This window comes from Nuphar pumila, chromosome 8 (genome assembly GCF_984573655.1).
Source record: "Nuphar pumila chromosome 8, dmNupPumi1.hap1.1, whole genome shotgun sequence".
NCBI classification, from domain to species: domain Eukaryota; kingdom Viridiplantae; phylum Streptophyta; class Magnoliopsida; order Nymphaeales; family Nymphaeaceae; genus Nuphar; species Nuphar pumila.
In genome coordinates this window covers 16030502-16056499 of record NC_143256.1, presented here as the reverse complement: position 1 = coordinate 16056499, position 25998 = coordinate 16030502, and the positions used below count along the sequence as shown (strand labels likewise).

Here is a 25998-nt window from a genome sequence, read left to right as displayed (position 1 = left end):
TAAGGCACTTTATGCATTTGAGAAAGGAGGTGAGACGGCCTTTGTATTTGCATTGAAAACTGGATTTAGCAACTACCACCTCATAAAATGGTAGATGCCAAATCCAGAAATGGATTGCTGCCACTTTGTCAAATGCATAAACTCCCTCCAACTACCAGTTCCCATATGGAGACTTATTTCATATTCTTAAGATCGAAATATCATCAAGAGGGCGTTTATTGCATCCCCACCCAAGGGAAGCCACTTCTTGAAGGGACGCATGAGAAAAAGTTCTTTCCCATGGGGGGAAGGTGTGAACCAGTGTTGTCGATATTGGCCTGAATGTCGATGCACCAGAAAATACTGACCTAAATTGGCTATTTTTTAATAAAATGTAAAAAATAGATTAAAATTAATTTTTTATATTATTTTAATGGCTTTAACATGTGTCAAGTTCTGATTGACACAATATTTTTTAATTATTTTTTGGCCAATTCAGAATAATTCACTTGAGAATGGATATTGGAGGATTCACCTGAATCATTGGGCCAAACGATACAAGTCCGATTCCGATACAGACAACAGTGGTGTGAACCCATTTTGACAGGAAAGATGCTTGTTTGCCTTTATTATGTAAACACCACCACATGTTTTCCATGGAGATGTTTGTTTCACCTCCCTTAGTAAAAGTTCTCTTTCCTACGAAAGAGTGTCTCTTTCATCCCCCCCCCCGAAAAGAAAGCAATATCCATGCGTGAACAAAGAAGAGAGTGCGAATAGGCCAAGGGATTAAGCATTCTATTATTTCATCACAATTCCAGCAATGAACATTGCATACACAAATATGATCATGGAAAATATTTAGGTGTATGCATGGCTGATCAGACCGACAAAAGGAGAAGGAAAAAAAAAAACACCCAATATAACCCAAAAAAGGCGAAAAACTCACATAAGCAAAATCATATCAAAACACGAGCCATTCTGCTATGTTCTTCTAGTCTTCAATCAAAGACAAACTGGAAAGGGTTTTCCTACAAACAAACCAGAGAATTCTTTTGACGAAGACTGCACAGAGCAAGAAATGTAAGGCCACACAACTTGCTTCCAAAACCAAATCAACCATCAATTGCAGTTACGATCCCGTTACTGCTGCACTAATCTCCACACACGAATGCATGCATCTTCACCAGAGCTTACAACAGTGCAATCATCATTGAAAACTAATCCATAAACACCTCCCAAGTGAGCACCCTTTATGGTTATACGACTTGAAGCTGGCTTATCAACTTCATATATAATTATGCTTGTGTCTAGAGATCCCGTAGCAACCATTGTGCTATCAGGAGACCAAGCCACACAATTTATACGAGCAGTATGGTACAACATGTTCTTAAGCTTAACCTGCAGAAGATAGTCAACTGGTTAGTGAGACAAATGTTCAGGAAGTTAAAAATCAAACCTTGGTAATTAACATTACATTTCTAAAAAGGATTAATGCGGAAGGGAAAGGAAGAAAGAGAGATGGACTATGCAAATGGGAACCAAAAAGTTAGAAGTATGAACAACTTAAATATAGTGACAAAATCTATCAAAAATAAAGAAAAAAAAACATGGATGAAGCATGACAGCCTTCCACTACTTTAATGTGTGTAAAAAGAATTTAGGAAACAAAAAGAAAATTAAAAAACCATATAGGATTTACATTGTGCCTGATAAATTGAACCATGGCATTTTGCTATGTCACATGGGTGCGGGTGCGGGTGCGGGTGCGACACGGGTGCGGCGCAATTTCAAAAATTTTGGACACGGGGACTCGGCTATATATATATATAATTCTAGTAAACAATTAAAATTAAGTAGCCAAAACTATGACCTTAATTTTTTCGAAAGTTTCAATTTGGCATTCCCATTTCTTTATGGTACTTCTTAAGCTAGCTTTTCTAATACTTGTGAAACTAGTATTTTTTGAAACTGGAAAAGCATTTATTTAGCTATCTCAAATGGTTGGGTTACCTTTTATCGTGTTTTATACATATTTTTACATAAGTTGTGACTTGTGAAACAGTCACACAGACTGTGCACACAGTCTGTGCAATGCAGTCTGTGACTGTGCAGACTGTGCACAGTCACACAGACTGTGTGCAATGACTGTGCAGTTGCAGTTGCACAGTCTGTGACTGTGCAACTGCATGCATTGCACAGTCTGGTTATATATTAAAAAAAAAGATATATAAAAATTGTTTTTTTTTGTTTTTTGTCTTAAAAATGGACATTTTTGGACTCGGTCAAAGTTGACCGAGTCCAAAATGTGGACGGACGTGGCCTGGACTCGTTGACCGAGTCCGACTCGGCGTTGACCGAGTCCGGGCCGAGTCCGAAGCCGCACCCGTGTCCGCACCCGTGTCGGGGCGTGTCGACTCGGGTGCGGCACCTCCCTAGCCGAGTCCGTGTGACATAGGCATTTTGTAGTCTAGGAAAACAAGGGTAATTATAATACCGCACACAAGGCCATAAATGCTTAAGAATTTTCAAGGTTTTTGGATCTAGAATGCCATTGACATACAATAGAATGAATGTCTACTACATTTTTCATAACAGGGATATTGCGCCGAATCAATTCATTCTAGGTCTTGATTGCTTTGTCACCTTCTCATGAAAATCCAGAACATGCAATTAATAGCAAAGTACACCATTATTATCAAAACTGGTATTTGTCTTATGCACCACAATTTGCTTTGTAATCCCATTGTTGCTTAAAGCTAAACTTATGGTCCCCAATAGTAATATTCCTGCTTATTGCTGATCTCCAATCTTTACTGGGCTCCTCCTTTTCCCAGTTCCTTCAACTTGCTTCATGTCAAATTTTTTGTGTTCTGTAATTTCAGACAGCTTGTAACATGCCCATTCTATCCCTGACAATGCTCATCTTTCTGTTTAATTAACTCTTAAGGACAAGATGTAAGGATACGTGGCATTTCTTCAATATGTGTTTTTATTTTTGCTTTACGTAACATGCATTAGTATTGTATCATTGTCATCAATGGCTCGGGTAATTGATTTGTAGTACCAGTTGGAGTCACACTATCTCAACCGGGCCATATTCAGGCAAACCTAGCTTGACTAATAAAAAAAAATTAACTCAATCCTAGTGAGGATTAATCTATTATGAGAGATCATCCCATGTGATTAATGAGTTGGGACATCAACCTGTTGTAGTTGGAATATTCATTTTCTCTTTCCTATTTCATTGAGTCAAATTGAAATGACAAAAATTGACACAGAATTAGAGCAGCCATGACGAAGTGATCTATTAATCTCATCTTCATGCTTTTTCCTCTAATCTTCTAACCTCTTTCTTCTCTATGGATTTAATATTTTTCAGAAGATTTCTTTGTTTTGAATGTTAAATTTTAAAACACTTACTTGGATCATAGGCAGATCTGACTGTTAGCTTTGAACAAATCTGGAATCTAACTTGTTTTTTGGTCCCATAGGCTTGGGTGAAGGGATAAATGGATTGGTACGTGGAAATGGTAGCTCTATCTCAGCTGGTGGTGTGGTTGGCTGGAACCAAATAATCAAATCTTCAAGGGAGTACGACCTTGCAAAGGGGGGTGATTGAATTGGTAATTAAGTTTATGGTTCAAATCAAGCTTGCAAAGGGGTCAAGCTGAGGTTCCAGACTGACTTATGGTCCAGGGATGTAACTCTTGCTGAAAGATATCCACCGTTTTTTCACATAAACAGAGATAACAGCATACTTGTAAGTGAATGTTGGAAAGGAAGAGCTAGTTAGTTCACTGAATTCAGAAGGAATTTCAAGGTGCAAGAGGTAGAAGATTGGTTTTGGTTATGGCTATTGGATTTTTAGGCCCATGGAAAATTTCTGACAGCGAGAATTCCTTATATGGAAATGTGACGGATGTGTTATGTTCTCTATAGCTTCATTTAGCCATGCTTTTGGCTGTAAAGATGTAGACCACTTTCCAAATGACACCGTCCAGGGTTTCCATCCCTCCTACAGCCAAGATATTTGTGTGGCTCTTAGCACTTGATAAGGTTAATAACCAGTGCAAATTGAAAGACAAAAGTTTCCAGCTTGCAAGTACTTGCTACTTCTGTTTCGATGAGAACGAAACAATTGAGCATTTGTTTTGGTTTTATCCAGCATTTCAGTGGTTGTTCAAACAAGCTTTGGATTGTGCCAATAAAATGGTCAGATGGGGATTTAGCTTGGATTGGTCGGAATAGGACTGGTGGTTAAGAATCTTAATTTGATCTATTCTGTAAGCTTGTTGAAAGATTTCTTATCCCCTGGCTTAAATTATTTCTCTTAGACAAAAAAAAAGGATTTACATGGTTTGCAAAGTGTTATAATGTGCATCTCCCTCGCATACTGTCTGTAGACTCTGTACATACACCAATTCTTGTTTTCTTTTTGTTATGTGTGTGTGCTTGTGTTCAAGGATTGATACACACACACACACACACACACACACACACATATATATATATATATATATATATATATATATATATATAGAGAGAGAGAGAGAGAGAGAGAGATGGTACCTCTCGAGTGACATGGTCCCATACAACAGCTTCTCGATTGAGATCACCAGAAATAAACATAGAGGCATCTGGGGAGAAACGAATGACGTTAATAGCACCACGATGCTTCTCAAGGACTGACTCTTCAGTGAGAGTGTCCCCATTGACAGAATAGACGTGGAGTTTCCCATCTTGGCCACCAACAATGGCCTCACTTCCATCAGGTGAAATTGCAGATGCCGTCACAGCAAACCCAAGATTCAGAGTTGACAACACTTTGGATCCACGAAGCATGATTACTCTTGAATCAGTTGAAAGCAATGCCAGCTCGGGCTTATCAAGTGCAATATTTAAGTCCTTTGGTTGTGCACCAATATCAATTTGTTCTTCATCACCACACTGATCAGCATGCAGCGGAATTCTCCTTACCTGTAAAATTTTGGGAAAAGGATCATCTCTTGTAGCAAAAGCAAGTTGAACATATTGTACATAGCTACAGTTGTTGTACAGTCAACAAAATATAAGCCCCACAGCAGGATATCATCAATTGGAATTTGGCAGGTAGATTAAGAAATTGTTCCTTATTAAAGGAATATGCTATTCATCAGACTTGGTGAGCAATACTACCGTGTATTGAACTTTTATAATTGGCTGGAAAGCTTTCCAGACAAGAATATATGGACTATCCCTAATATTTACTATCCGAAGATCAAAGAAGAGGACCAAATATTTGGAGAACACCTGATAAAATCATCAAATTGGACTAGGACAATATAACTTAAAAACGAGGAGAAAATCTCCAACCGAATAGCCTTTGGAAATCTTTCACATGTTATTGCCATTAGACATACTAGCGAGCACAGACATGCTCCCAGTCTATGTCACAGGGACTCACCAAAGAGGCCTCTGCACCCACGTCGACGCGATGCGGGTGTGGCACCCAATTCGGTCAACCCGCACCCAAGGTTATCATTGTCCAAAATGGACTTGGTTAACTTTGTCCATTAAAAAAAGGGACAGGGCTCGATAATGGGTAAGGGTACCTCGAGCACCCCCTCCCCCCCCAATTAAAAAAATAAGGGGGTACCTCGAGAAGGGGTAAAGAGGGATGGGGCTTGAGAATGGGGTACCACGAGAAAGGGTAAAGGGGTGGTGTTAAAATATATATATATATATATATATATATATATATATATATATATATATATATATATATATATATATATATATATATATATATATATATATATATACCCTCCCGCACCCCCACACCCAAGTTCTTTTAAAGTGCCGCATCGCCGCCCCCGCATTTGCACCCGTACCTATGTGACATAGCTCCCAGTTTATCCAATACATATATGCACATGTATGAATACAAATTGTAGTTAGTTGCCTGTTTATAGAGAGCGTGAGAGAGGTTGACTATACCATGCACGTGCAAAAATCAAATTCCACTTGTACAACTTACATAATGAATAACAAATAGTGTCAACTGTCACATACAAATCAATTCCTTATGCTGTGAACATTGGATCAAGAGAATTTCTGCTCATGACATTTTATATGTCAAAATTACAACTGGCACGGTAACAATGTCAGAACAAAACAATATCCATAGTGCTATGATTAGGCCAATGAAGCACTGCTCGTCATATTATATCATTACATGGCAAGGTGTACCTTTCAAAAGGTATATGTGTAATTAGGTTAACCTAAAGTTAGACATAACATACAAGAGAGTTGACTGCGACATCACCCACCATATGAGGCACTTTACAGCCCTGTGGTACCTCCTGTTATCTCTTCTCTATTCTTCGTCTTCACCACATGAACATAAAGTTGAATTACTTGCTTAAAAGATGTAGTACTGCTCATTTCAAGCATGGGCGTGAACAAATCTCAATTCATTTTTTATTTCTTCTCAAGGAGTATTGAAAATGATATTACTTGCATATTTTGGTCAAACTATTTCAATGAAATATTATATAGAATTTCAAAGGCTATTTAAGTTTCTAATTCAAGAATTTGACATCAAGAAATTGGTCTCATTTACGTACCTCTTAGAGATTGAAGTTACAAGAACAACAAAGAGTATATTTATCTTTTAGAGAGAATATGTTGGAAGATACTGTTATTAGTCAGTTTGGAGCCTTGTGAATTAACTAACATATCTGTTATCCGATTAGCCTGATTAATCAATTCATGCACAATGAAATGATACTGAGATGGGCCATGAATATTCAAAAAATTGAAGGCTACTCATCAAAAAGGAATCTTCTATGCCAATTCCTTTGAAGTACAAAATAGATGACCTGCATGTATGTGCATAAAAGAACCGCCTCTGGTTTTATTTTCTTTGAGAGTGAATTCCGTACCATTGAATAGAAAAGAGACAAATGATCATAAGCTTAAATGTTGAAGCCAAATTATAAAGCCATGTCTTTTGGGCCATTTGAAAAGAATTCATGTAAAAGCAATATTACAAAAGGCAGAGATTCAGGTGAAACTTCTAGGAAGCTTTATGGTGATAAATAATATCTATGAAAAGAAGCAACCATATATTGGTGACTTGCCACTTTAATAAGAAAGAGTTGCATTCAAGATGTTTAGCACTTCAAATTTTCTGAATAGAATTGCAAATTCTCCAAGAGAGTTCAAGGCTTGACTTCATAAATCAATTCGATAGATATCTTTGCAACACCTCAAGATGGAGCATTGTTGCCTATCTCAATTAGGGGTGGCAATCGGGTCGGGTTGGCAGGTCGACCCGGCGGGTTGGCTGGTCAGCATACCTCAACCCGACCCGTTTATTAAAAGGGTCGGCTGTGGCAAACACGAACCCGACCCGTTTATTAAACGGGTAACCCGACACGACCCGCCAACCCGTTTATAAACGGGTTGGGTCGGGTAAACGGATTGGCAGGTTAGCAGGTTGACCCGCCCGCCTAACCCGTTTATTAAACGGGTCAGCTGGGTTGGCATACCCCTAACACGAACCCGACCCGTTTAATAAACGGGTTAGGCGTGAAAAGATACTGTCATTTAGTATAAAGTCTGGATCTCAGGATCCAGACCCAATTCCTTTCATTTTAAACACATGCTCATTAATGTTTCATTAATGACATGCTATAATTTTATCATAACATGTAATGGGTATTTTCGTACCCTAGCTATTGTATCTGTGTGTATTTAATCAGAGAAGCAAAAATGAATACCCTGATTAGGGATTTTTGCTGCAGCCTCGTTCTCTCTCCCCATGCTGTGTTGTTGCTTGTAGATGAAGAAAGGAACCCATGATTTCTATCATGGTATCAGAGCAGCAGGTTCAATATTGAAGATCGGTTCCTTCTATGACTGATTTGTCTCCTTCTAAGGTACCTGTTTTCTCATTTTTCCTATCGATTTCTCTTGTATTTAAATCTGCAGTCCGGACTGAAATCTCTTCTTCGTACTCTCCTCTTTCTTTTTGCTCTTTTGAAATACATCATTAATCTGCTTATTGTCTTCTTCAAGTACCTCCTTTTGATTCCCCTTTTTTATTTAAGCCAACGTGTTTCTCTTATTTCCAAAATCCAAAACTGAAATTTGGTCACGTTGGCATATTTCCTCCTTCTTTCATTCCCTGTTGTTCTTCTGTCATATCTACTACTTCTTTCACATTGCTGCACGTGATCTTACCCATCCATAAGCAAAATAATCAAGCAAGATCAATTTTTTTGATCTATGTGTGATTACAAGAGTTGAAAAGGATCACTCCAAACTCATTTGCATATTGACGTCAGATCAGATTATGATCTGCACGCCCAGATCTATCTTGATTAAAATAATTTCATCTTCGAATTCATTTTCATCTCTGTTTTGCCTGTTTTCTCATTATTCTAAAAGGAAAACACAATATTTTCAAAATAACGTACCTATTACTGATTGAATTTTATTCAGAACAGATTCTTTACTGTGCAGTCCTGTTTTTCTGCCTCGTGTTCATCAGTTAAAAAAAAAAACTAGTCTGGTCTTTAGACTTCTCTGATATTAAAATTTACGTTCTGAATTATACTAGAATTCAATTGTGGTTGGGTCTTTGTCGTAAGGCCATTTCTTATTTTTTATTCCTTCTCTTGGTTGGATCTTATTCCTTCTTGTTTTTGGCTTCAAAAGAATATGGACTCAATCCCTCATTCTCAGTCTGGTCTTTCCTCAAACTTTCTCAGCCAACTCGTGTCTGAGAAACTGAACAATTCCAATTTCCTAACTTGGAAGCAACAAATCATACCATTCATAAGAAGTCAGGACCTTTCTGGACATCTGGATGGTTTTGTTCCTGTTCCTCCAGAATTCATACCACAAAAAGAAAAGAATGGTGAGAAAGATCTTTCTATTACCTATGTTAGAAATCCTGAGTATGTATCCTGGATGAAGTGAGATCAGGCGTTGGTTGCCTATATCACTTCTACATTGTCACAAGAAGTGCTTGTGGCAATTCCAGATGACTGCTCTGTTAAAATATAAAACTGTGCAAATGTTTCATATTTACTGACAAAAATGATAAACTTTCTCCTCGTGTGATTCCCTGTGCCTTTTTAGGATATGCTGAAAACCAGAAAGGTTATAGATGTTTTGACTTCAAAAATAATAAATTATATGTGTCTAGAAATGTTTCCTTTCTTGAAAAGGAGAGCTTCTTTGATTTTAGAAAATTAAAAGACGTCACTGAGTACTCCTTTTTGCTAGATCTAATATCAACATCTGATGAATATGACCTTGATTGTAACTTTGATGATGATCAAAGAATTATTGATCTTAATGTTGAAAATGAAGAAGTTCATAGAGATACTAGTATTCAATATTCCAGGCGACAAGAGTCTAATCCTCCATGTGCACTTGAAAAATATTCTAACATTCCAACTAGACAATCATCCCGAATCTCGAGGCCTCCAGGAAAGTTTATATCAGTGGCGGAGCCAGGGGTGGGCATGGGTGGGTGGCCGCCCACCCTAAAATTTGAAACCGAGTCGACTCATGACTCGGAAAACCGAGTCGAATTGGGACTCGTGAAACTGAATCGACCGAGACCCGGGCTCTCGATGAGTCTAGAGCCTGCCAAAAGAGGCGAGGGGTAAAACCCTAGCCAGTTTTCTAAAGCTCTGCCCCTCCGTTCCAGCGTTCCCCTTCAGTCACAGGCAAGACGACCACCCCATTCGCCGGCAACCCTTGTGCTCTGCAGTGCCGCCGGCCTCCCTTCGGTGAACCCGCGGTGGCAGTGCCCCCCTCCGAGCTTCTCCCTCTCGGCTGCAATCTCCGGCGACGCGAGGCACCAGTGTCACAGTCAGTCGGACCTTTGCCAATCTCCGGCAACCATCGCTAGCAGTTTGAAGAAGACCCTCTTATCTCCTAAATTTGAGGGTGGGTTTTGTTCATGTTCAGTGGCTCTGGTGATACAGTATCCAGTTATCCATTCTACAGGAGCAATACAGGCCAATCCTTCAATTTGGTTCTTGATCCTTTCTTTTTGGGGCACAACTGAACGTGGGTCTAGTTTCTTTCCTCCTTTTTGGGTGCAACCTCATTGAAAGAGTCAATCTTGCTATCCTTTCTTGGTCATCGTGCGTGCATAGGACTCTCCTTTTGTGCCTGCTGCTAAAACAAGGTATGGATGTCTATCAATGTAACGAAGGCAACGGATAGCGTATCTTTATCTACCAGATAGTTGGTGAGTGAATTGCTTGTTCTCGATTGTCTAGGATTCTTGTAGTGAGTAACTGTGGCCATTGACAGATTTTAATAATTGGGCGTCTGTATTTTTTGTCTAACAGGCATTTTTATACTCTTTTTGCTTGAATTCTGCATATGGTGCATGTTGGTCATCATCGGTGTCATAAAAAATGTATTCATTTTTTAGCTTAAAGCTTTTTCGGGGTTCTACGGCCAATCTTGGTGGTCAGAGGCGGAGCTGGGGGGGGCGGGGGCAGGAATGGGCTGTAGCCCAGTCCTGCCTCTCGAAACAGTTAAATTATTTTTTTTTTAAAAGCCCAGTCCTAGCCCAGCTCAGCCCTGACTGCAGCAAATAGTTTGATTTGTCCATATAAAATAGATTTTTATTAATAATTGTAGCCATTTTTTATTTTATCTCAATTTTTTTTTCGGGGGCGCTGCCCCTGAGCCCCCGACTATCACGCCATTTTTTTTTTTGCTACACCCCTGTTTGCCCATCCCCCACGTCAATCCTAGCTATGCCACTGGTTTGTATCATACGAGTCTTTCTCACCCACATATAGGGCAGTTATTGCATTAATTCACTCATATGAAGAACCATCCACATATTTTCAAGCAAAAAATGATATCAAATGGATAGAAGCCATGAAAGTTGAATTAGATGCACTTGAAAAGACTTCTACATGGAATATTCAAGATCTTCCTTCAGGGAAGAAAACTATAGGATGTCGATGGGTTTATAAAATTAAAACCAAGAGTGATGGTACTCTTGAAAGATATAAAGCCCGTTTAGTAGCCAAAGGTTATGCCCAAGAATATGGGATTGATTATGAAGAAACCTTTGCTCCGATGGCTCGTATGACTACTGTCCGAACCTTAATTGCCTTAGCTTCTATCAAAAAATGGTCTATTTTTCAAATGGATGTCAAAAATGTTTTTTTAAATGGAAAGCTAGTTGAAGAAGTATACATGGAACCCCCTCCTGGTCTAAGTATTCCTAAGGGTAAAGTCCTTCGCTTAGAAAAAACTCTTTACGGACTTAAACAAGCACCAAAAGCTTGGTATGATAGGTTTAGTCGTGTTATGATTGATATTGGTTTTCAATTTTGTTTAACTGACACTGCTTTGTTTATTAAGAATTCTGATGCAGGGATCATTGTGCTTCTTCTCTATGTGGATGATATGATCATCACCGGAAGTGATAAACAGGGAGTTGAAACAATCAAAACACTTCTTAAATCTCATTTTGAAATGACTGATTTGGGCTTGTTGAGATACTTTTTAGGCATTAAAGTTGCTTATTCTCCTAGAGGATATTTATTATCTCAGACTAAATTTGCTTTTGATATTGTTTTCAGGTCTGGTATTACTGATGATAAGAAAGTTGACACTCCAGAAGTTGTTAATGTTAAAATGAAGATTGATGATGGAGAACTTCTTGCAGACCCTACTCCTTATAGACAGCTTGTCGGGGCACTTTCCTATCTATCCATTACCAGACCAGATATAGCACATGTTGTTCATACAGCAAGTCAATTTCAACATGCTCCTACTTCTGTTCATATGGGAGCAGTCATGCGTATTATCATATACATCAAGTCCTCTCTTTCACAAGGACTTTTCTTATCTTCCTCCTCTTCTCTTGATTTAATTGCATATACTGATGCTGATTGGGGAGGTGATCCCAATAACAGACACTCAACCACTGGCTTTTGTGTCTTTTTAGGGGAATCATTGATCTCGTGGAGGTGTAAAAAGCAGCAGAAGGTATCTCTCTCATCCACTGAAGCTGAATACAAAGCCATGGCAACCACGACCATGGAAGTAGTTTGGCTCCGACGACTGCTTGCTGACATGGGAGTTGAAGCAACAAAGGCTTCACAAATGTGTTGTGACAACAAAAGTGCGATCTACATTGCCAGTAACAGAACATTCCACGAACGCACCAAACACATTGAAATGGATTGTCACTACGTCAGAGAGGAATATCTACACGGGATAATTGATCTGCCATATGTCACTTCAGAATATCAGTTAACAGACTTCTTTACAAAGCCTCTCGCTGCTCCCCGATTTCACTTTCTCTTAGACAAACTTTCGCTCATTGTACCGTAAGTTTGAGGGGGAGTGTTAAAATGTAAAACTGTACACATATGTATATATAATAATATTATATTATTATTATATATATATATATAAATACATTTTTCATTTCTTTTTTTTCTGTATTTTTTTTTCTTTATTTTTATTTTTTGTCTTTATGTCATCTAGTTCAGTTTGAACTAGAATGACTGTTGCTAGTCAAGTCCTGTCCAGACTTGACTAGCAATAGAGCTGTTGGACTGACACATTCCAACAGCTCTTAATAGAGCTGTTGGACTGACACATTCCAACAGCTCTAAATAGAGCTGTTGGACTGTGTCCAACAGCTCTATTGAGTCCTCTTTCAGCTGTGTATATAAAGGGGTGCAGCCCCTCTTGTATTTCATTCCAATGCTTCTTAAGCAATTGGTTTTTCATATCAATAAATAATACATTTTTGTTTTTATTTTGTTTCCGGTTATACCCTTTTTAAGGGTTATGCTTTAGTGTCATTCTTGACACTTGCCCTTGTTAATCTAAGCTCGTGTTTCGAAGATCCCCATTTCATTTCATGCTCAACAATGCAATTATGGCATCGACTGGTTCAGACATATTCTCAAGTTTCTCAGGCCAGAGTATTATTTTTAAAGAAAGAGTTTCAAATGCTAAGAAAGGACTCCATGACTATTATGGAGTATTTGAACAAAATGAAGACTATTACAGATCAATTGGCCATTGTGGGATGCCCTGTTAGTGACAAAGATATGGTGCGACAAACTTTGAGTAGGCTGGGGTCGGACTATCATATGATGGTTACTTCCTTATTGTGTTTGCCAGATTTACCTACATTTGAAGATCTTCGTGTCAAGCTTTTACAGTATGAGATGACGTTGAAAGGATTTTCTGAAGATACTCATGCTCATGTTGGAGCACACAATGTTCTTGCCACAGGAGTTGCCTATGGGCGAGGACGTGGTAGGTATGATTTTTGAGACAAATGGGGTCAAGAAAGAAATGGACAAGGAAGTCGTGGAATACTACCTACACCCAATGTTCCTCCCAATGGGCAAAGGCAAAGGACAATACCTACCTGCTTTCTCTGCAACAAAAAGGGACACATAAAGGCAAATTGCTGGTTTAACCCGCAAAATAGAGGAAAGCAATTGGAGACAAGAAAGGGAACAGATACATTGAAAAATAGTGGAGAAGTCAAAGAGTTACTATTATTTGCCTTAGCTGAATTGAATATCAAACAGAATAATCAAGGTACTTGGTATGTTGATTCGGGTGCAGCCACTCATGTCACTGGTGATGCTGGTAAGCTCCTAAATCTTGTTTCTTATGTTGGTAGAAATAGTATAGTCACTGGAGATGGGTCTCACCACCATATTTCGCACATTGAAAATTTTGTAATCCCCATGTCCAACTATTCTCTTGCACTTTCAAATGTCATTCATGCTCCTAATATCAAGAAAAATATTGTTTGTCTCTAAACTTGTAGATGGCATTAATGCTTCAGTTGAGTTTACTCCTTTTTCTGTTTGTGTTAAGGGCCTTCAAACGAGAGAAACATTCACTGAAGGAAAACGTCAAGAAAATATGTACGTGTTCCAAGAGAATCCTTCCTCTCGTGTTCAACCTGTTGATTCCATCTTGAAGCTCACATCATCATCTTCAGTTTCTACTGAGAGTGTTTTTAATCTTTCTGAATGTATTGAGTCGAATCTTTGGCATGGTCGTCTGGGTCATTGTAGTAGTCGCTTTATTGATAAGCTTGTTTCAAGTAGTCTTATTCCCAAGTCAAGTCTAGACTTAAGTGTCGATAATAAAAAGTGTTCTAGTTGTCTTCAGTGTAAGAGTCATGTTCTTCCTTTTCATTCCATTAATAAAAGAGCTTCAAGACCATTTGAAATTATATGTTCTGATGTTTGGGGACCGGCTCCAGTTCCTTCCATGTATGGCACTAGATATTATCTCATATTTGTTGACAGTTATTCTCGATATACATGGATCTTCTTTATGAAAAGTAAATCTAAAACCTTCAAGTTATTTCAGAATTTTCATTCTTTTGTTCAAAACCAATTCTCTCAGAATATTATTTGTTTCCAATGTGATGGAGGGGGTGAATTCTCTTCAAATGACTTCATAAATTTCCTCCAAACAAATGGAATAAGTAGATATGTGTCTTGCCCTCACACACCTCAACAGAATGGGATTACTCAACGGAAGCATTGTCATATTGTCAAGAGTGCAATGAGCATGATGCATGATAGTAACCTTCCAGTTACCTTCTGGGCAGAGGCTTTTCACACAACTGTCTATGTCATAAATTGATTGCCTATGAACATCTTAGAGAACAAATCACCCTATTTCTCTTTGCATGGTGTGCATCCAAATTATCACGATTTGCGTGTATTCGGGTGTATGTTATGTTCATGTTGACAGTTCAATGCGGCACAAGTTTCAGGATAAGGCCTTAAAGTGCAGATTTGTGGGGTATGCTGATGATTACAAAGGCTACAAATGCTATGATCCCGTGAGCAAGCGCATAAAAATATCCAGAAATGTTGTGTTTGACGAATCAAATTTTGGTCATAATGCTAGCACTCCTCCTGAAATTGAAGTTTATCACCCTTGGTTGAACTCAGATCTCTTTTCTAGTATTGATAATGTATGTTCTTCTTAATGTAATCAAAGAGACTAGGGAAACGTATCTACTGTTGCGCAAAGAACTCAAGAAAGTGTAACGTCTGAATCACTATTGGCCCCCGAAAGGTATAAAGGCATTGGTTACTCTCGACGTGAGAAGGAGATACCTCCCAGCTTTAATCAGGAGCATAATTCTCCTTATGTTTCCACTCAATCACTTGCTCACAGAAGGTCTACCCGACCTCGGCATCCTATTGATAGGTGGGTCAGTTATGAGAACTTCACGATGGATTTTCAACTTTTCTTAACCTCTTTGGGCAAGGAAGATCAACCGACAACACTTTATCAAGCAATAAATTCTAAGAGATGAATTGAAGCTATGAACAACAAAATGGCGGCTCTTCATGAGTCTGGCACTTGGGATATTGTTCCCAGACCACATAATCGGAATGTGGTTGGGTCAAAATGGGTCTATAAGATAAAGTATAAGCTAGATGGTGCTATCGAGCGATATAAGGCAAGGCTGGTTGCCAAAGGATTCACACAGGAGCAAGGACAAGACTATGATGAGACCTTTATTCTAGTTGTGAAAATGGGAACTATCCGCATCATAGTATCATTGGCTGTTGAGCACCAGTGGACTCTCAACCAATTGGATGTGAAGAATGCGTTTCTACATGGAACTCCGAAGGAAGAAGTATACATGGAGCAGCCCACTGGGTATGCAAAAGGGAACTCTAAAGAATACGTGTGCAGGTTAAAGATAGCTATATATGGTCTAAAGCAGGCATCTCGATCTTGGTTTGACAGTTTCGCTCTTGAAGTAGAAAAATATGGGTTTAGTCGGTCTCTTCTTGACCATTCTTTTTTCATATTTAAATGCAAAGATATAATTACCCTGTTATTGATATATGTTGACGACATTATCATTACAGGTAACTCTAATGAACATATTGAACAGGTTAAAGAACTTTTGAATCATAAATTCAAGATGAAGGATCTTGGTAAACTGCGATACTTTCTTGGAGTAGAAGTTGACAGGACTCCTTAAGGCATGACGCTTACTCAGCATAAGTATACCATTGATGTTCTTAGCAAGGCAGGTATGACAGATTGTAAGCCCCTCAGCACACCCAATGTACTTCATCAGAAACTCAGTTGCTAAGATGGAGATTTGTACGAGGATCCTACAGGATATCGCAGGATAGTAGGAATGCTTCAATATCTTACCTTCACTCGGCCTGACATTGTCTATTCTGTCAATCAGGTATCTCAGTTCATGCATGAACCACATATTGGGCATATGAAAACCGTTCAAAGCATTCTTCGATATTTGAAGGGTACTATTGGAGATGGTCTTCTATACAGAAAGAGTATGCCTGGTCATCACATGCATGAACTCCTTACTTACACAGATGTAGATTGGGCAGGAGATCCAGATGAACGTAGGTCTGTCTCAGGATACTGCTTTTTCATTGGGCTAAATCTTGTCTCCTGGAGCAGTAGAAAACAAAAAGCCATAGCCAGGTCGAGCACAGAAGATGAATATAGATCAATGTCAGCTACTACAGCCTAAGTAACATGGATCAGACACCTGTTGACAGAAGAGAATCGATTTCTAAAAGTATTCTCTTGTGTGACAATCAAAGTGCTATCAACATGTCATTCAATCCTATCTACCACAGTCGTGCCAAACATATTGAAATTGATCAACATTTTGTAAGACAAAAGGTTGAAGAGAAGGAAATTGAACCAGAATACGTGCGGACTGCTGATCAAGTTGTTGACTTGTTTACAAAAGGACTTATCAAGGACAGATTTTGGATGTTCATGGTCCAAAACCATGTACAACTGGAGGGGGGGTGAAAAGATACTGTCATTTAGTATAAGGTCTGGAACTCAGAATCCAGACCCAATTCCTTTCATTTTAAACACATGCTCATTAATGTTTCATTAATGGCATGCTGTAATTTTATCATAACATGTAATGGGTATTTTCATACCCTAGCTATTGTATTTGTGTGTATTTAATCAGAGAAGCAAAAATGAATACCCTGATTAGGGATTTTTGCTGCAGCCACGTTCTCTCTCCCCATGTTGTGCTGTTGCTTGTAGATGAAGAAAGGAACCCATGATTTCTATCAAGGGGGGTCGACCCGTTTATTAAACGGGTTAGTTTAAGCCCAACCTGAACCCGCCTAAAAGGCGGGTTGGCGGGTCGGGTTGGGAGGTCGTGTCAGGTTTTGCCACCCCTAATCTCAATATTTGTCATATTTTATGACAAAATCTTTGCAGTTTGTAGTTCTACTTTTAAAGGCAGTGACATTTTTTATTGATAAAAATATAATTTACAATCAAGCTCCTTTACCACAGGAGAAAATTATTAACACTATCACAGTTCACTATACATGGAGTTCACAAAACTATACTAGTCATCAATAACTTCACTTTTCATATTCTTTATATATTTTATATTTTTCACTCCATTGTTCTCTAAAATGCCAAAATTACTTCTGTAATATCACATAAGGGCATTTTGTGAAGCACATTCTTGTACCATTTCTATATTGAGGGATCTAACATTTCTCCATCAACGCAAGATTTCATTTTCTTGTTATTCAATTGCAATGAACATCTAGTCAGTCTTTTCCCTCAAGACATGTTTTATTTAGAACACAAGATCTTGTTGGCTTAATATGCCTGACTCAACATTGAGTAGTAATTTTAGCTAGTGTGTAAATTGCCTACCCCATCAAGGTGCAAGATTGAATTGAAATATATTCATTTCAGTGATCATATTGGATAATAGAAAGACACATCATCATGTTCTCCAGCCTAGTTGCAATCATAAGTCATCAAGAAAATCAGCTTCAAAAAGATGGTGCAAGCACACAAACCACAAGATATAAAAATAAAGGCAACTACTACATGTACATGAAGAAATGGTGCTACCTTGTTATCAAAGGCAAATGTGGTGAGCTCTCCTTCCACCACTGCAAAACATTTAATTTGAGAGTTCTCCCTTCTCTGTAACCTTCCTGCACATCCAACTCCTTGCATCCATCGGACAATCACCCCATCATAACTGCTAGATAGAATAATATTCTGGCTGCCTTCAGAGGTGACTGCCAAACCAGTGACGCTCTTCATGTGCCCAGAAAATGATACTGGCATCTTTTCTAGGTCATTGGTTGAATATATACTAATAGTGCCACCAAGGGAAACAGTGACAAGATGATTATTCTGCCACAGGCAACCAACTAGCATTCCATCCAGTCCAGAATCAGATGAAGTAAGTGTCTTCTTCACCTTACCGTTTCCATTTTCATCAATCTCCCACACTTTTGCAGTTTTATCTGCAGACACTGTTAGCACCTGAAACAGCAGGATAAGCTTTCGCAGTAAGATATGAGAGTTGGCTACTAGAGAAATAAATATATAAAACAAAGAATGAATAGGTATCTTTCTGTTGAGTCACACCAAAAGAAAAAATCATAATCAGCAAGTGCATTCTCTTTGAAGACCTAAAAATAAGAAAAAACAATGTATCAAATATTGCATTAACACTTTCCTTTAATCCACCTGTAAAATTGCAACAGGCAATTCAGTCAAAACCAGAAATCCAGCAGTAGCCGATGTGATTCGAAGCTAACAAGGAAAATGAAGGGTTTTTCACCATCTCTATTTCTTATAGTGACATAATCACTTCAACAGATTAAGTTTGCAAACTAAAGGCTATTAAGATACAGCATACAATGCAAACTACTTGTCTTAGATGTTCAAATGATATAACTCAAATATTGTTAAGATATATATATATACATATATATATATATATATATATATATATATATATATTATATACTTTAAAGTTAAGTCAACTGTGGTTGACTTAGACTAGTTGTTGGACTGCTGGTCCAACGGCTAGAAATCTAGTCATTGGACTAGGTCCAACAGCTAGTCAAACTAATGTGGACTCCCTTTTTCTCTCCTTTAATCTCTTTTCTTCCTCCGTTTCTCTATAAATATGGGTGCCTTTGTAAGGTAAGAGAGTGATGGGTAGTTTTAAGCTTCTTGTGTGTTTTTGAGTGTATTGTAATGATGATTAAAATGTATTTTTCTTTGTATTTTTAATGTTCTTTATTAATGAAGTTATTCATTCACATTCTATTGTGTTTTATTTTAGTTATTATGTTTTTATCCAAATGCATTGTGTTTTTATTCTTGGAGTTCATTATAGAGTGCATTGAGGTCCATGCCATTTTGTGACATGGTATCAGAGCAAGGCATCATGGTCTTGAAAAAGATTCGTATTAATGAATAGCATGGATTCGAGGATTTTGCATTCCGGTATGTATCTTTAGCTTTTCTATCTTCATATGTATGGTAGGTGTTTTGAAAGGGTTATATTAAAAATGAATGTCTTCTTTTGAAATTAGAATATGTAGAAATTGTTAGAAGTCAAGCACCTTCGACCAGATCTTCATCCACAGCAGAAGAGAAAGGGATTTGCAAGAAGGAGAGGTGGCAATGACTGACATGATTCTCAATGAGAGGTTGTGCCCTATATTCAATGTTATATATATGATACAAGTTGGATTGGGTCTGTCAACCCAGACCCGATAATACCAACCATGTAAATACAATACAAAAGAATCATTTTGGGTCTAGAACTAGACCTGTACACTACATTCTCAATACCCTCCTTCAAGTTGTGCATGGTTTTGCAACATGGACAACTTGTTCTTCAAGAACCAAAACGCATATTAGTACGGCCCTTAGTGAACAAATCTGCCACTTGGTCAGCCGTAGGAACATAAGTAGGTGCAACTTCTCTATCTTCAATCTTTTGCCGAATGAAGTATTGATCAATCTCTATATGCTTTGTGCGACTATGGTGAATAGGATTAAAAGCAATTTGTATGACACCTTGATTATCGCGCAAGAGAGTGGTGGGTAGCATAGATTCTCCAACTTCAGTCAAAGATGTCTCAGCCATGTGGCCTTTATTGTAGCAGCCACCATAGATCGATACTCAGCTTCAATACTAGATCGTGCAAATGCACGTTGTTTCTTGTTACTCTACGCCATCAAGTTCCCATCAAGAAAAGCACAATATCCAGAAACCGACTGCCTGTCATCTGGAACTCCAACCCAATCTGCATTTGTGTATACATCCAGTCGATGTTGCTCCCCTTTAGTCTTGGATTGATGATAAACTAGACCATCTCCAAGAGTTCCTTTTAAATATCGAAGGATTCTCTTGACAACATTCATATGCTTTGTTCGTGGGTCATGCATGAATTGTGAAACTTGATTCACTACATACACAATGTCTGGTCTAGTGAAGGTGAGATATTGGAACATACCCACAAGACTCCGATATTTCTTGGAATCTTCATATGCTTCCCCATCCCGGGATCTGAGTTTATGATTAAGGACACTAGGGGTGGATAGAGGTTTATAATCCTTCATGCCTGCCTTATCCAACAAATCCAAAGTATATTTGTGTTGGGTTAGTGAAGTGTTTCATCCTGTCGATCCACCTCAACCCCTAAGAAATAACGCAAAACCCCCAAATCTTTCATCTTAAACTGTCGACTCAATAAGATCTTGGTAGCTTCTATGTGTTCATCGGAGTTCCCAGTAATAATAATATCATCCACATATATAAGAATTAAGGTGCGTACCTGACAATCTCGAAAAATAAAAAACAAATGATCAAGATGAGATCGAACCCATGTCTCTGAACTTCAATAGAGAAACTATCAAACCATGAGCGGGAGGCCTGCTTTAGCCCATAGATGGCTCTTCGTAGCTTGCAAACATGCGTGTTGGGGCTATGTTTGGTATAACTAGAGAGTTGCTCCATATACACCTCTTCCTTGAGAGTGCCATGCAAAAAATACATTTTTGACATCAAGTTGACTTAGAGTCCATCCATACTGAACTGACAAGGACAGAACTAATCGAATAGTTTCCATCTTGATCACAGAACTAAATGTTTCGGCATAATCTTGCCCGTATTCTTGAGTGAACCCTTTCGCTACTAGCCTCACCTTATAGCGTTCAATGGATTCATCGAGTTTATACTTGATTTTATAGACCTATTTAGATCCTACAACATTCTTGTTCGATGGTCTAGGAACAATCTCCCAAGTCCCACTGTAACGCCCCGGATTTCCAAAACAAAGCTAAGTTAAAATTTTCAAGAATTTCTTTTTTTTTTCTTTGCAGCAGAACTTACAAAAGCTTTTAGCAGCGGAATCAGACGATAATGAGTTGTCAGTTTTAGAAAACTCCGAGCACGTTGCAGGTATGTGGCCAAGCAACTCATTGACCACCAAAGTGTTCCATTTTATCAAAAACATATGTTTATTACAACACTACTGCTTAGAAAAGCAGTGAAGGTTCAATAAAAAGGAAGCAGTACAACTCTGTCTAGAGAAACCCTGGAACTTGATGCCGCCTTGCTCCGCATATCGCCACGCAGGTTCAACACCTGAAATCCCCATTAAACGGGGTCAGAACCACTGATGGTCTGGTAAGTAGGCAAACACCTATCTATTCAACTCAAGTAAATGCATAGACCACTCAGGGTCGCAGTTCGTAATACGACGCTCAAGCCTCCATGACTTAGCGTATATCGTAAAAGCCTCATCAGGGCTATGAGTTGAACATCCACGCAAGTCGTCATGACTTCGTATAAGCCTCTTCAGGGCTGTGAGTTAGAATAACCTCTTAAGTCTCTACGACTTAGCCTTGACTTCTTCAAAGTCACGAATGGATGTCTAGCTCAAGCCTCTATGCTTGGCACATCCGTATCCTACGAATCTAAGGACAGCTCTCCGAGCTTCACTTAGTCGTACGGATATCAATGGGGTTCTTTCCCAATCGGTCCAGTAGTATACCGACCATGACACCTTCACAAAGGTTATGCAGGACTGACTCAACAACGTCATCCACTCATACATTCAAAGTAGCGCTGTACCTAAGCTAATGCTTTGTTTCGATAATTGCACCTCCCCCTGGGCTTAGGGGACTCATATCTGGGCGACAACGCGACGATCTGGGGGTTGATTATTCTATGTATTTTAGATACCCCAGAGGCCTGTTGACCCCATCCCCCTAGTTGGACGGTACAGTATACCGGAAGAGATCCTTACTAGGTATCCGAATGCATTCTGCTACTGCAGTAGTTGGGTTCAATCCTTAGATATTTAAGGATAACCACGACCTCCATATATAACGCCCCGGATTTCCAAAATAAAGCTAAGTTAAAATTTTCATGGATTTCTTTTTTTTTTCTTTGCAGCGGAACTTAGAAAAGCTTTTAGCAGCGGAATAAGACGATAATGAGTCGTCGGTTTTAGAAAACTCCGAGCACGTTGCAGGTGTGTGGCCAAGCAACTCATTGACCACCAAAGTGTTTCATTTTATCGAAAGCACATGTTTATTACAACACTACTGCTTAGAAAAGCAGTGAAGGTTCAAAAAAAAGGAAGCAGTACAACTCTGTCTAGAGAAACCCTGGAACTCGATGCCGCCTTGCTCCGCATATCGCCACGCAGGTTCAACACCTGAAATCCCCATTAAACGGGGTCAGAACCACTGATGGTCTGGTAAGTAGGCAAACACCTATCTATTCAACTCAAGTAAATGCATAGACCACTCAGGGTCGCAGTTCGTAATACGACGCTCAAGCCTCCATGACTTAGCGTATATCGCAAAAGCCTCATCAGGGCTATGAGTTGAACATCCACGCAAGTCGTCATGACTTCGCATAAGCCTCTTCAGGGCTGTGAGTTAGAATAACCTCTTAAGTCTCTACGACTTAGCCTTGACTTCCTCAGAGTCACGAATGGATGTCTAGCTCAAGCCTTTATGCTTGGCACATCCGTATCCTACGAATCTAAGGACAGCTCTCCGAGCTTCACTTAGTCGTACGGATATCAATGGGGTTCTTTCCCAATCGGTCCAGTAGTATACCGACCATGACACCTTCACAAAGGTTATGCAGGACTGACTCAACAACGTCATCCACTCATACATTCAAAGTGGCGCTGTACCTAAGCTAATGCTTTGTTTCGATAATTGCACCTCCTCCTGGGCTTAGGGGACTCATATTTGGGCGACAACGCGACGATCTGGGGGTTGATTATTCTATGTATTTTAGATACCCCAGAGGCCTGTTGACCCCATCCCCCTAGTAGGACGGTACAGCATACCGGAAGAGATCCTTACTAGGTATCCGAATGCATTCTGCTACTGCAGTAGTTGGGTTCAATCCTTAGATATTTAAGGATAACCACGACCTCCATACCTCTGAGTGACGAAGGCCATCAATGAACTCTATCAGGTTCGGGTGAAATATATGTCACTCAAGGCTGCGCCATCACCGTCTTCCTCGGTGAGAAATTCTGAAAGGGGCCTGCCGGTCTTACAATTACTTGACGAACATTGCATGCCTATAGGGCAGCCTTTGAGAAGTATGTACCCGACCCCAATCAACCACACGGTTTTCACCGTGGAACAAAGGTTTTATTCATATGCATGCTTAACTCTGCTCTCGGCACTTCGGCCTTGACGAGCACTTCACCTCTTTCGGTGGAAACAACACACTCCGGCTCAGCGGCCCTTACGAGTCTGGTTGTCTGATAATTCTCAATGAGCATGCACATGACTCGATCTCTACGGATCGGCTACTCGGCGTATTTTTACGCAACGAGCTCAGGACCTTGTCAAGGCGCTACCACTACTTTGGCGCAACGGCTCTTACAAGTATGATGCCCTTGCAGGTGTCAGGGAGACGAGTCATTCTGACATTGTTCCAACAAAGGACATCATTGTGCCACTTAACTGGTTTTGGCAGCTCTTCTGCCAACCATTCTGTCAACACCTTCTCTGCTCTACCGGCAGTGGTGCGATGAACCTTTCTACATCGTAGAAGGCGTTCCATAACTGGGTAGCACTTCTGCTACGTTCTTTCTGAGCTATTCTTAGCCCTTCAGGAATTTTAGCAGCACTTCCTCTCTTTTACGAAGAAAGCGTGCGTTTCTTTTATCCATTTCAGCGGCATCTCCCCTCTTTGGTGGGAAATCGCTACGCTTAACTTGGGAAATGGATGCGCACCGTTGTGCGTACTTTGCATCCATCAAGGTTGCAGGAACCTTGGGCCATAGCCAGGCCATACGTAATTGATTTAGTCTTTACGTAAAGAGCATTTTGCCAAAAGGGGAAGCCTTTCCAATAGGGGCTTCATTCGTCAAGCAGAATCTTGTACGAGGAGCGGTAAGGGAATCGCATGGGCGATTTTGGAGTTGATCTCCATTTGAACGCTCACTTACGCGCCATATATGTAATATAAGCAGAAGCCTGTGCTTTATACAGCGGCGGCGTAAAGGAAATGCATATACTATTGTTCAGGGTGTGTAACTGAACGAAATATTCTACATATATAACAAAGCAGAAGCCTTGGCATCGTTCGACGCGACGGCGTAAGTCAATACATTGCAGAAAGCAGGAGCCTTGGCATCGTTCGACGCGACGGCGTAAGTAAATGCATAATCGGAAGTGCAGTAATCGGAAGTACAGAAAGCAGGGAGCCTTGGCATCATACGACGCGACGACAAAGGTAAATTACATGGCCTGTGCGATATAAGACGCGTCGGCAGTATCAGCAGATATACACCTAGATCTGTATCCAACGATAGTTACGAGGCGAGCGAGTGAACACCGAAGTGTCCTAGAGGGCTCAACCAAGAACTAGGGTGAGATACTATTTTGAAGAACGCATATACTGCGTATTCGAACATATATATCCGACGATAGTTACGAGGCGAGCGCGTGAACACCGAAGTGTCCTAGAGGGCTCAACCAAGAACTAAAGCAAGATACTACTTCAGAAAGTATATGCTATATACAAACAATCAAATACTTGAGAGAGATGGTTTAATGAAGCGAACTTACTTCAATTTGAGGAAGAAACGACTCCGATTGCTTCAAACGCTTCGAACGAGGCTCGACTTCGAAAAAGGATCAACTTCGAACTTTGGACGAAAAAGGACTTGGACTTTGACTTTGAACCAAACCAGGTTCAAGTCAAGTCAACTGGGTTCAGACTTAGGTCAAGTAGGTTCAGACCTAGGTCAGGTGGGTTAGGACCAGGTCAGGCAGGCTTAGACCAGGTCAAGCAGGCTCAGGCTAAGTCAGGCAGGCTCAGACCAGGTCAAGCAGGCTCAGGCTAAGTCAGGCAGGCTCAGTCCAGGTCAGGTGGGCTCAGGTGGGCTAGGCTAGGTAGGGGAGGTTTGGAAAAAGAGGAGAGAGAGAGGGGTTGGCGATTTTCTAAAGGAGGGGGGGTCCTCTATTTATAGGTTCTGAAACTTGGGCCCCAAGTTTCAGAATCCCCTCTTTACCCTTGGGCTTTTCTGAGAATCCCTTCCATGGAAGGTGCTGGAAGGAGCTGGAAGGCTCTGGAAGGTGCTGGAAGGTGCTGGAATATTCTAGAATCTTCTAGAATATTTTCTGAGAAATATTTCTGTGGGTCCCACCCATATTTCTGTGGGTCCCGCAAGAATTTCGGGTTTTCGGCGATTTTTTTCCGAAAAATTCTGAGTACGCCATTATCTTTGTATTGATGCCACTAAGAAAGTTGGCTCGCAGGAATCCTTTGATTTTGTTCAGATAGGAAGTTATGGCTTCCAGAGTGTTTGAGCATATATTCGCGATTCGACGAATATCCTAAGTGTAACTGGCTCGCAGGAATTGATTCGTTTCGCATTCTGAGAAAAATGTCATTTTTACCGGTAAATGCCTCATGAATTTTATTCAGATATTTTCTGAAAAATTGCGGGTCTTACATCATTACCCCCTTAATGGAATTTCGTCCGCGAAATTCAGCTAAGAGTACAAGGTGAATAGTTCAGGATATTTATCCCGCATATCCGATTTGGGCTCCCAAGTGCAATCATCGACTCCGTGATGTTGCCATCTTACTTTGACAAGTGGAATGACCTTTGTCCTTAGCAC

At 39.8% G+C, this 25998-nt stretch overlaps 1 protein-coding gene across 1 annotated transcript; it reads right to left on the bottom strand.

Annotated features, from left to right (window-relative positions):
* Nucleotides 1-1122: 1122 nt before the first annotated feature.
* On the bottom strand, nt 1123-19969 carry LOC149829674 (actin-interacting protein 1-2-like). The gene is made up of 6 exons (XM_090015238.1): nt 19726-19969; nt 18536-18552; nt 17923-18345; nt 5158-5271; nt 4552-4959; nt 1123-1380 (listed from the first exon to the last, which is right to left on the bottom strand). Exons 1-6 carry the CDS (start codon nt 19967-19969, stop codon nt 1123-1125), a joined length of 1464 nt encoding a protein of 487 aa, XP_089871364.1.
* Nucleotides 19970-25998: the final 6029 nt, after the last annotated feature.

Excerpts from the sequence above, each read along its gene's own strand:
- LOC149829674 (XM_090015238.1), bottom strand. The coding sequence starts at position 19,969 with ATGGCTGAGACATCTTTGACTGAAGTTGGAGAATCTATGCTACCCACC. Across the intron at positions 5,272-17,922 it reads CATTTGCCTTTGATAACAAG|GTGTTCTCCAAATATTTGGT; the intron begins GTAGCACCATTT and ends TGATTTTATCAG. Across the intron at positions 1,381-4,551 it reads GGGACCATGTCACTCGAGAG|GTTAAGCTTAAGAACATGTT; the intron begins GTACCATCTCTC and ends TATCTTCTGCAG.